Source organism: Sparus aurata, chromosome 9 (genome assembly GCF_900880675.1).
Source record: "Sparus aurata chromosome 9, fSpaAur1.1, whole genome shotgun sequence".
Lineage (NCBI taxonomy): Eukaryota > Metazoa > Chordata > Actinopteri > Spariformes > Sparidae > Sparus > Sparus aurata.
In genome coordinates this window covers 27,486,973-27,499,911 of record NC_044195.1, presented here as the reverse complement: position 1 = coordinate 27,499,911, position 12,939 = coordinate 27,486,973, and the positions used below count along the sequence as shown (strand labels likewise).

Genomic DNA, 12,939 nt, shown 5'->3' with positions numbered 1-12,939 from the left:
GCTGTCATTTGTTGTCAGCATACTTGCCAACCTTGAGACCTTAAAAAAAGGAGAGGATTTTGAAACAAAAGCTGGGTCCCGGTGGTCCGACCCCGGAAAATTTGGGATTCAAGGACTGCGTGATTCTCCCTCCAGCATAAACTTGTGTAAATCTGTGGCGCTCATTCATTCATGCCTTTAAGAGAGTCTGTGGACGGGGATTTACGCGGAGCGAGGCTCCCCCGTGATTGACAGAAAAATCGACGCGGCAGATTTTACAGCCCCTTTTCCTTGAAAACTTCATGCAAGAAACAGGAATTCTTCTCTCCAGAGCGCCTGAAATTTGCTTACATTTTCTTTTTCCTCCCCGTTTCTCTGTTCCTCTCTACCTCACTGCGGTGGGCGAGGCGCAACGGTACGGCAGACTACATGCTGTTCAGCGGTTAGGATAACTAAAAGGGTGAAAAATCTGTGAAAAAAATTCATTGTCAGGGGAAGTACTGGAGAAAAATTTGATCAATATGGGAGAAATACGGGGGAAATATCGGAAGAATATGGGGAAAATATGGAAGGAATATGGGGGAAATAAGGTGGAAATACAGAAGGAATATGGGGGAAATATGAAAAAAATATATAGGTAAAATACAGGAGAAATAAGGGGGAAATATGGCCGAATATGGGGAATATTAACTTTATATGGGAGAAATTAAGGAGAATTGTGACCCTTGGAGGGAACCGGGAGAGGGCAATGGAAAGTGGGAGTTCTCCAAGAATATGGGGAGGTTTGGCAAGTATGTTTGTCAGTCAAGTCGCAGGCTCGTTGTGCCGAAGCTCCTTCAATGAATCCCAGCAGGAGTTTCCCTCCACAACAAACTCCTCATTCAACCAAATTACCGCATATGAAATCAAACTGTCAAAGGACAACCACCCCTTCAGCTATCCTAATGCAATTAGCTAAAAGCTCCGAAGCAGCATTTCTTTTAATGCTGTAATGCAGGGAAATATTTTCGAGATTCATTCTGGAGTTTGACACGTAGACGAAATTTGACTATAACTCAAAACGCCATCTGCCTTTTTTTCTAATAACTGACACACAAACAAGTGTAAACAAACCTTTTCTAGCAAAGAGAAAGAAGGTGCATTCATCTGTCACATTATTCCCATCACGGCATAAAATCTCCATCAGTCGGCGGCAGATTGAAAAACAGCTTTCAGCCTCATGAACAGCAACGTTAGCAAAGCCATTATTAGTGGGTGTGTTTTGAAATTGCGCAATATGCTGCAGTGCACATTGAGGATATTATCAAAATTTCAGGTTTAGGTTCGTTTTGCATTACGAGAGGGGAATTTACACCTCTGCTGTTTGTTACATTAAGCTGTTTTGGCTCCTCACTGGGTCAGATCTGGATCCACTTTCCCTCAATGAAAGCCAGAGGAGGGAGGAGCGAGCGACGTGATTGGTTAGAGCGTGTAATAAAGCGGGGTTGATGGGTAGTCGGACAGAGGAGGAGAGGAAGTGCCTGAAGGTGCTCGGGAGAACGTAAACAACAGCATGTTATGGGAAGGATTGTCACGATAGCTTCCGCGTTACACCGCCTCAGGAGTGTGTTAGTGTGTGTGTGTGTGTGTGTGTGTGTGTGTGTGTGTGTGTGTGTGAGTTACTGACAGCAATGTGTTCACACGGTTGTAAACCACGTGGACTCACTTCTCATTTAGGTCAAAATCTGGTCCCCCCACAAGGTAAACCTTTAAAATCTGGGGCTCAGATTTGTTTTTGGATCAACGATAAACTAAAATGAGGTTAAGACTCGGGGTCAGGCGTGTTATTGTTAACCCTACGTGTCCAAACGCCCACTGACCCGTCTAAAGTGACAAAAATAAATCCCGTGCCTGTGTTGCGAGTTCAGATTTGCGTGCAGACATGCGAGCAGCCCTTCATCAGTGAGTAACCGTCCAGCCTGCATCAGTGCATTCATATGTGTATGTGTGAACGTGTGTGTGTGTGTGTGTGTGTCTGGCGAGTTCTGGGTCACAATAACAGCTGGGGGCACACTGCCTAGACAGTGGATTTTGATTGGTCGCCACATCACGGCGGCTGCGTTCATATTGGCTGAGATTTTTTACTACAGCATCCATAGTATCCATAGTAACAGAGCTGTAAACAGAAACAAGTGTGGCGTGTGTGTTCGTTTTTGGGTTCAAGTGTTAAATAATTCAGTTCCCTTTATGTTCACGTGCATTAACGTTCCTTATATTCACGAGCTGTGTGTGTCTGATATGTTGGACATGCGTCTGTGTTTAATGTACATGTTTGTCTGTGTGTAATTGTAAATGTGTGTACGACATTTCCAGACTGATCAGACTGTTAATCTGTGATGGGTCCAGTAATTAGGACACCCAGAGAGACAATCTTCCTCCGACATGCACGCACTCATTACATCAAAACACACACCCCAAGGAACAGTAAGGGATCGTGACAGAGACCCGCCCCCCCTCCACACACACACACACACACACACACACACACACACACACCACACACAATATTCAGTCAAGGGAATGAAGGAATCGACGAGAAAAGGCAAAACCATGATCCGCCCTAGCAACACGGGTCGAGGAGACAGATTGAATAATCCTCATTTTCAAACTTAAGGAACAGAAAAACTTGGGTACGTTGGTTTGAATTGCCAAGCCAGTGACCGCAGTTCGAGACTGTGTTTCAACATTTGTCTGCATTTTTTGACGAGGGACAAACAATTTAAATATTTAAGAAGACATCGAAGCAATTTCCAGCTGCGTTTACGGCGGCAACGTCTAGATTTTTGAGCCTTACTCCCATCTCATCAAAAAAAACTGACGCTTTGGGATGGTGGCCGACCCGTCCAACAATCCCAGAGCGTCAGCATTTGTCAAGTTGGGTATGATCTTTTTCTAACCCCAACAAAGTGTTTTTTTGTGCCTAACCAGATCATAAGCACAGTGTGGTCAGGACATCAAATAGAAAGCCGTATACATAGTATGCATAAACATACAATACCAACTTTTTCACTGGAGGCTGGGTTGCCCAATAAACAAGGTCTTCTTACACCAGCTTAGATTCACTAACATTGATAACAGAGAGGAAAATGAATAAATATTTAAACTGTTGACAGTTTTCTTTTCAAAACTATTTTTATATCAAATTTTCCGGAAAATGAAAAAAAGACCTGCAATTCTGCCAAGTAATTAAAAAAAGACAAAATCAAAAGTTACAGCTGTGACTGACTCCTCCTTCACTACAACGGCCTCTCGACTTGTTTCTCTCCATCTTTCGTGTGTTTATAGTGAAAGTACATTCTGTTGGCAAGTGGAGGAAACACACAAGCGGAGAGAGGAGAGACTTCTCGTCTTCATTTTTTAGGTCGAACTGAGCAGATTGTGCAGGGCTAACGCGGATAGATATGTATCTAGACAGTTCAGTTGTGAGGGCTAGGTGTTTTTTTTTTTGTTTTTTTTAGAATAACGCACACACCAAACACACACATTCACCCTGACACACACAAAATCCAGTCACCCACGCAACCAGACGTTCTGCTGCACCTTCCAGGATAACAAGATCGTGTTAGCAGTATGGCAACAGCTTGAGCTTTCCAAATGGCTCCATCATTACTGCCAGGGAAGGCTGGACACACACACACACACAGACACAGACACACACACACACACACACACACACACACACACACACACACAAAGTTACACAGACAGAGATGAACTAGAGGCAGTCCTGAATATGCTATTGGTGAAAAAAAAAGACTAAGCCTAAGACCCTGCTTTTTTCATTTTTTAATATATGTTCTTGTGCAAATAGAAGATCCTGAAAGTTACAACGCAAAACGATTCCCATGAAACTACTCTGAAAGTACCTCATGTTCCATGTTTTTAAAATGTCATGAATCAAAAATCAATCTGTTGATTCACAAATCTCTGCCTGCTGCTCTCGGGTCTGTTTTTCTCTCTCTCTGGGGTGCTGGGGTGCGAACACCGACACCCTTGTTGCTTAAAGTCATCAGGTGGACTGTGTCAAGCGCAGACGACACACACACACACACACACACACACACACAGAAGATGTCCCAAAAGGCCAGTGCCAGCAAGCGAGAAACACCGACAACCGCACGTGTTGTGTTAGTAACCTCAGCCCTCTGTGTGTGAGTGTGTGAGTGTGTGTGTGTGTGTGTGTGTGTGTGTGTGTGTGTGTGTGTGTGTGCGTGTCTCAGGGGAACAGGGCTCAGGACTCAATTAAGCAGACATGTGTGGAATGCTTTCAGGGGGAACGGGACAAGATGGCTGTGGGGCCGACACTATGCGCCCCTCTGTCTCACTCGCCCTTGATCTCAATTGGTCTCGCTTTGGCTGACCCATGGCAGCGTGAAGGGGAGCCATGTGAGGCGCGCACACACACACACACACACACACACATATACACACACACACACACATAAAGTGCCATGAGTGTCTCGCCTGGACAGTCTAAAGGGCTCTCAAGGGTCCTCTGCCGTGTCTCTCGTCTCGTTCTCTCTGTCCTCCCGTGATACCAGGGAGATAAACGAGGCTTGGTCACCTAATGAAGCATGTTGAGGCTTCTATGAGTAGCTTGTAATACAGCTGCTAATAGCCTCAGTAAAGGTGCAGTTCCCCAAAAGTCTTGTTCACATTTGTCTAGGTAGGCGTGAGGGACATTGGCGGGGATGTAAGTCCCTCATTGGCCAGGTGGGATCACAGTTTTAAATACTATTTCACTTGCTTTGCAGTGATGTTAGCCTTGACTGTGGTGGGTGCCAGTCGTTTGTTGAGGTTAGCGGAATGTTAGCTAGCCTTGCACCTACGTTTAGCCTTGAGATTTAAAAGGTTTGGGGAATATTAAGAAACTTTTCATAACAGTAACCCTGCTGGCCGTTAAGAATAGTGCAGTCAGCAGGTGCAGCTACCTGTATTTAGCTTTGACTTTGGACTGTGTGTTGTTGGGGCTACCGCTTGTTTGTTGACATCGGTGGACTCTTCGTCTAAGCTAACGTCAGCCAGCGTTACATACTGTTGGTGGTGTAGGGGAGCAGAAGAGAGGTAGAAGCATGCATTAATAATAAACTGCTTCAAATTCCCCAACTCTGCCTGGCTATGCAACAAAGATCCATTTACCTGTTTTGAAGATCTCGTAGCGCAGAGAGAAGCCCGCCCCCTGGTGGGCGTAGTCGGACACGAACTTGATGTGGAGCGACGGCCCGGACGATATGATCGGTGCAGGGGCGATGTTGCTGCAGTGCTTCCCCAGCAGGTCGGCCGTCTCCGAGTTCCCATCGTGGATCTCTACGTAGTCATACCTGCAGAGGGAGGAGACGCAAATGATATTAAATCCCCCTCCGCTTGATGTACAGACATTTAATGAAAGCTCTAATGAGGTATTCCTGCGGAAGAGCGGAGGAGAGAGGAGACTTTCATTTGAGAAAGAGGAAATTGTTAAATCCTTCCAAGCCGCTTTGACTCTCGTGTTATTAGTCTTTTTTTTTTTCTTTATTAGATTTTTCATCTGGCGGGCGTCGCATCGGATTTGGCAACAAAACAGAAGCAATGAGCAAATTGTTTGCATCTATCTATCTATCGGCGGTGAGGGGGGGAACCGCTGAAAGCGCAGTCACCATCGGCGGAAGCACGGGTGTCATTTCAGTTCCAATAAACGCAGCAGAAGACATTGGCAGCTCACAGATGGTGGAGGAGGAAGAGAACCACCTGCATTAGACGGACTAGGAGGAGGAACCTGTTTAAGATTCTCTAACTGCGCTGTAATTGACTGATTATACACTCAACTGCTTTGGGCTACAGAGCATCATTATATGGATTAGATCTATATTATAATACAAACAAAAGGTGAGTGGGAATGTAGGAAGCCGTGCGCCCTCTCAGCCCGCATGAGGAAACACGTGGGCCGTCTTTCAGAGACTAATCTAACTCCTTTTTTTTTTCAACTTGATATCCTCAAATTTAATGAAAAGCGTCAAGATTTTCCTGAAGCAATAGGTTTCAGAATAAATTATCGATGAATGAGTCTTATGTCGTACATGAAAACAGACTCGAAACGAGAAAGTGTACCTTCCCATGCCTTTTGCTTTATGTTATAGCGCATTCATGTTGGAAAAGAACTGAAAAATTGGTTAACGAGTAGGAAAATTGGGCTGTAAAAAAAGAGGGAAAACGACCATCACCGTCCCCAAACCCCCTATGACCCCACATTAGAGATTAATACAATAAATACAAAGATGTGAATGTAAAATGGCTTTCAACTAGCCTTTAAGTCACAGCTCACAGTATAATAAATGTAGAAAATGTACAAAAAGTCGAATTTATGGTTCACAATTTGCTGATTTTGACATCATATATGTGGAAACGTCGCAGAAGGAAGTAAATGTTTGGTTGATGGTTGGAAACTTTTTACTAATTCACTTTCCATAGTAATTTATTACTAACATGTAACTTGTAATATGGTATTTAATTCCAACAGTTAGCTGCTGTCCACATAAAGTGACCCAGATTGACCCTAAAAAGTCAGAATGACATTATTTCTGCGGATTTTGGGACTCTATAAATGCTGTGACACATCTTCCTCGTTGTCTCCATGATGTTTTTGGACACTGAAGTCGGAAGAACGACTTCCCAACACGAGAAAAACGGGAGCATCCGGAGGAGCACGTGAATGTCAGGGTTTACACGAGGGTCCAGTCACGGTGTGAGAGTGTACAGTTCACAGGCTTTTTGTGAACTGTGCACGAACCCTCCAGCCTTTGATGCTAAAAAAACAGGATTAATGTGGAACAAATGACTCTGGTTTACATCTTTGCCTGGGTCTAATTCAATAACGTTTGTAACTCTGCCCTAGGCCGTTCACTCTTCAGAGAAATTCACATTTTCCACTTTTTAGACTGGATTGAGGCTGCTTCATCATCTTCCTGGTTCTTCCTTCCTAAGAAATTATCTCACATGTTCTGCTGACTATTCTGCTGTAGGTGGACTGTGCTGACTTGTAACCAAGCAGGCTGGCTGGGACTAAATGAATAGATAAAATAGGAATAACGAGGATTCCTCAGCACGCACACTAAATTAAAAGTTAATTAGAATATCGACGACTGACATCAAAATGACACAAGTGCAGCAACTTGTTTAAAGCTCTTTAAACACACAGAACAGCGTGTGTGTTCTTTTGCTGAATATCACACATCAGCAGAAAAAAATTGGTCTGAATGGAAATCTATTTTTATTTCTCTTTTGCTTTCATGTTAACTGAACACAAATGTTTCGGGCCTGTATCTCCATGGCCACAGCAGGAGCGCTGCCTCTGTGTCTGGATACCAAAGACACACCTGCCCGCCTCTAAAATAGCTTCCCGGAAAAGAAAAAATTCCTCGAGCAACTTGTCATGACAGGCGGTATAAAGTTTGACTCAGAGGTAAGTGAACTCAGCCGGCCACCGGTTTTGAAGTAAATTGAAGGGAAAAAAACGTTGTCCATCAGATCGATCGGATCTGACCGCTGTGCATTGAACTGCTCTGCTGTTGAGCTTTCTACATTTCCCTGAAGTGATCACCCTCAAACCTAAAGAATCCAGAGTACACAGTGTACAGACGAAGATGTACGTCAGAAGGCCTCGGCGACCTGACGGATGAAGTTTCACGCACCGCTTCCTGTTGCTACTGTACACACACACATTAAAGATACATGAATATATAAGGGGTGTTAATCTTTGCACTATTTGTTAGCATGCCGTCACAGTTACGTGGACTATCATGACTGAAACCAAGATGGAAAAACACCCTTATAAACACACACACACACTCACACACACACATTTATTGGTTTTGCCACTTGGGAGACAGATTAATTCCCTGGAAACGTATCAGAACAACCATAAAGTTTACATCCGCCTGACTCCCTGAAACTACAGAGAACAGGAGTTGGTTCAACGCCACAGCTGACGAGCGTACAGACGAGAACTCCACTGTGCACGGAGAGACACCGCGATGTGTGTCGCTGCAGCGCCGTGTGTTCTGACAGGTGAGAAAGCTCCCGCCATCATGCGGGTCACGCCACCTCCCACTCTCCCCATCATGCTTTGTGTCTGCTTCGCCAGAACGAACGCGGCGGTCGTGACGCAAGCTGTCACCGCGCTGGGAAGCATGTGTGTGCGCGCGAACGTTTCACGGATCCCGTGTCGTGTTTTTTCCAGAGAGAACGCCTCGTCCCGGCGACAGCTTCCTCCTCCTCTCCTCTGTAATGACAACTTTGTTTAACTCCAATCCTGACAAGATCTCTCTCTCTCTCTCTCTTCCCTTAATTATTTTCCATCGCTTCACTTTTCAACACTTGTCTCTTTTTCTTTTTTTTTCCTACTATTCTTTGTCTTCTTCGTTTTTTTTTTCTCTCTCGCTCCACTTTTCCCTCTCCAGCTCTTCTCTAATGTGCTGTCAGGCACATAGCCAGTGGCCAAGAGCCAACGTGTGGGTGAGGCAGAGGAAGCAGAGACGGGGAAGAGAGAGGATATTAGAATTTGCGAATATTTGAATATGAAACTACCATTTATCAGTAAAATGAAGGGTGAGAATGACAGACGGAAAGACAGATAGACAGATAGATAGATAGATAGATAGATAGATCATTTACGTGTCATATCGGGCTGAATAATGTCTTGAAATTTCATGTTCACATTTCATACTTGTGACCTGACTCTCATGTCTGGAAGGTGACCTGATGCTGGTAGAGGTACTGTGCGTTTCAACATTTGTAAGCGTGACTGGAGGTCATGACACCCCCCGCTGTGTTTGTGGCGACCAAAACAGGTAATTCAAGCCAAAACATTATCTTTTTCTAACCCTAACCAGGCGGGTTTTCTGCCTCGACCTTCTCAAAACCAAAGCACGGGGTTGTCACGAGATGAAACCATAAAACTGAAACTGAATAAACGTGAAGTTGCGACACACAGTAATGCGAGATTTCACTTTATCCACTGCGGAGGCCAAACGCACCAAAACAAAGTGAAAGAAGATTTCAAATGTAGCCGGCGCAGTGTCAGAGAGAGAACATGACACTGCACTCGCCCTGTCGGCTCCTCCCCTCTGACAGACAGAGGCAGGTGTCCCTCCTCCCTCCCTCCCTCCCTCCTCCCTCCCTGCTGCTCTCTGCCTTTAGGTCACATAAGTCAGCAAGCACACGTACGCAGGGGGACACACAAACCGTCTGTCTCACCCACAAACACACTGATGCACGAACGCAGACACACAGCCCCGTGGCCATGCACTCGGATGGATCTATAGAAGGGTTTGAGGTTTTTTCCCCTCCAAACTGCCTCTGTGTAGGAGGAACACAGCTCCTAACAAACTGTTTAATCCCATCATCTCTCCCTCTCCCGCTCTCTTTCCCGATATATTCCACTGCAGCCAATCAGAGGTTTGTTTTGGGACTTGCCATAGGGAATGACAAGCAGTCTGAATGTGTTTCCTCCCCACTTTTCCCTGAAATTCGCTTGTTAACAAGCCGTACATGAGATGTTTTTTTTTCTTTCTTTTTTTTTTTTCCTCGCTGACATGAAGAGAAAACAAATGTTGGCACCAACACATGAGACACGGGAGGTTACAGCTGCTACAGATGGGCGAACATTCACGATGCACAGATTGAGCTCGTGGAAGGAGACTTAAAACTAAAACATTTGACATTTTGAGAGATTCATGCGTGTTTGTGTTTTGGGGGGCTGGGGGGGTCTCACGAGAGAGAGAAGCTCTCCCACGCCCGTCTGACGTGAACCAAGGAAAAGGTTTGGATACAGATGCACTTCCACCCCTCCCCCTCCTCCCTCCCTCTCTCCTTCCTTCCAGCTTTGGTCTTAATTGCCTTTCACACGTTCTGTCTCTCTCTGTAGGTCGGGAGTTGTCTTTTTACACCTGCACATTTCTTTCAAACATCAGGGGTGCCCTGAGCAGCAGACAGAGCGTCTGCACCACACACACATGGACAAACACGGACACACATGGACACTAAAAAAGAGCCGAAAGCAGGCAAGAATAGTTGTGTAGAGATATGACATGTGCGAAAGCTATTTTGTTGAGCTGTGCACTCAATGTTCAAACTCAGAAATCTTACTCAAGATTTCATTTGGTCGCCTGTGGCTAAAAACTTCCAAGATAGTCAGACTTCACATCAGAGAGTGAGGCAGGAAGTCAGCAACCGCTATGATCCCACTACTACTTGTATCTTTATCATCGTAATTTAGCATTAATTGATCCAAATTTGAATGTCGTTATTTCGTCTTATTTGTGTCTAGCTGGACAATTGCTGGAACTTGAAATTGAATGATAAGCCCACCCAAAAATGAAAATTCAAACCCTTTGCTTGAGCCCACAAACATTCAACTTTAAAATGTTAAAATAAATAAAGGCCATACACTTCCTCCAGCGTAATCCAGGTCTTCAGAAGCCCCGAGATCCCAGATTGATTTGAAAAGGAGTAATTCACCCCCCACACCTCGTCGGTCAAGTTCCTTCTGTCGCTTAAGATGGATTCTTTTTTTCTTAGCAGCTACAGTGAAGATTTCAGCTTCATAAACGATGTAGATCTCGTCTTTTCAAATTAATTTGGGATCACGTGTCTTCCACTTATACCAGAAAAGCTGTATGAAGCCATTTAATTATCTTTTTTTGGCTTATTCTTAAATATTTAAACAAACTGTTACTGGGTATCATCTTCCTCTAACACGTAGGGAATACGCCCTCATTAAGTTTTTATTTTGTTGTTGTTTCATTACGTTTGTTTTGGTATTTTTCACTCTTGTCGTGGAAATTTAACTGGAAGAGAAGTGAAATCACCAGCAGCCCAATACGAACATTTTTAGAGGGAACTGAGACAGGAAACTATGACTACATTCATGCACATATTCCATACACAAAAACAGAACACAGAAAACAGAAGTAAAGCGACTCTCCGCTCAGAACAAGAACAATTATGGAGGTGGTGGATTCAGCCGCGCCCTCTGACTGTTCACAGATGGAGATGACGGGCTCCAGTTCAGCAGCTGCCACTGATGTTATCTACTTACTCCTACTTCTTATTCTCATGAACGTACATCCCTGGAGACAAATAGTTTCAAACTCTGCACATTCTTATGCAATGGTTAGCATTCAAAACATAGAGCTCAGTGTTTACAGACATCGCTCAAACACCAACCAACGATCGTAGGAAGCCTGTCGCCCGGTATACACTGTATATATTACACTATATTCACACACCTGTGCAGAGTGAAAGCAGCCGGAGTCAGTCTGTCAGTGAAGCAGTTAATAGAGAGTGAGGAGGATGACTGACTTCACTGTTATCAAGTAATAGGCCTATTACTGCAGACAGATGGACAGTGTGTGTGTGAGTCTGTGTCCGACCAGCAGTAGTCTCCAGGACAACCAATCGATTCCTCATTATGGCTTTAACACACATTGATCAGGGTCAGTCCTTCAAAGGCACACACACACACACGCACACACACACACACTACAGTAACAGACATAGATCAGACAGACCTGCAGGGCATCGGGGAGTGTTAGTAAATCAGACCACTAATATTATCATCATTACCTGCCTTCCTCTGTGTGTGTGTGTGTGTGTGTGTGTGTGTGTGTGTGTGTGTGTGTGTGTGTGTGTGTGTGTGTGTGTGTGGTGTGTGTGTGTGAGAGAGAGAGAGAGAGAGAGAGAGAGAGAGAGAGAGAGAGAGAGAGAGAGAGAGAGAGAGAGAGAGAGAGAGAGAGAGAGAGAGAGAGAGAGAGAGAGAGAGAGAGAGAGATAATGGATTTCCTAAATTCACCACCTTGGCACTCAACAAATCTTTAAATTTCAGACCTTCCTCTTAAACCCCAGGACGGTGTCCAAAATCCCTCCCCGTGTCTTCTGCACTGCTCTATATATTTACCCTCCACCGTTTCATCCGTCCTTGTCCTTTCTGCTAACAATCCCACGTTTTATTGATGTGAAAGTTGCTGGTGTGTGACTCAAAAAATGATAAAGTTCAGGAAGTCTTTCTCAATATACTACTCGCTGTGAAGAGTGTCTTTGCAGTTGAATGAGTTTTGAGAAGTTAAGGATGCCTTTTTCTAACGTGATGCACCCACGTCCTGTTCGCTTCCTGGCTGCAAGCCGCCTCCTCAACTAGCTCCGTTTGAGGCCTATATGAATGTGTGCCATATGTGTGACTGTGTGTGTAAATCGAGTGTAAACCTCTTGAATGAAGCTGCCTGAGGATGCAAAATGTATATCAGTGTAAGCTAAAAAAAATATTGCATCGTATCATATCGTATGGTATGGTATGGTATGGTATGGTATCATATTGTATCGTATCCCCCCAAAAACATCACAATAAGCAAAACTACCACGTCGGTCAAGTTCCTCCTGCCGCTTAAGATGGATTCTTTTTATCTTAGCAGCTAGAGTGAAGATTTTAGCTTCATAACCGATGTAGATCTCGTCTTTTCAAATCAATTTGGGTTCACGTGGCTTCCACTTATACCGGAAAAGCTGTATGAAGCCATTTAATTATCTTTTTACACTGTGTGTGTAAATTGTGTGTAAACCTCTTGGATGAAGCTGCCTGAGGATGCAAAATGTATATCAGTGTAAGCTCAAAATAAAGTTGTATTGTATCGCATCGCATCACATCGTATCGTATCGTATCATATTGTATCCCCCCCCCCAAAATCAACACAATTTAATTATAAACGTTTATAGTTTCAGGTTTATTTGTTTGATTGATTTGATTGAGCCAAAGCGACCGTGAAAGCTCGGTTCACCTCCCCTTAAAGGCATCTACAGTAATCACCACTTTACAAAAGGTTGCCTGGCAAAGTCCTCCGATTTCTCAAAAAGCGGATTAATGAACCTTAAACAGCACACCTCTTCTGCCTC

General features: G+C 44.3%; 1 protein-coding gene across 3 annotated transcripts in view; it reads right to left on the bottom strand.

Moving 5' to 3' along the window:
• The window catches only part of LOC115587724 (neuropilin-2-like), a 108,548-nt gene that overhangs the window by 73,348 nt on the left and 22,261 nt on the right, over nt 1-12,939 (bottom strand). For all 3 annotated transcript variants that reach the window (XM_030427672.1, XM_030427674.1, XM_030427673.1), the window contains exon 3: nt 5,158-5,339. In XM_030427672.1, coding sequence (XP_030283532.1) covers nt 5,158-5,339 — 182 coding nt within the window. The remainder of the gene's footprint in view (nt 1-5,157; nt 5,340-12,939) is intronic.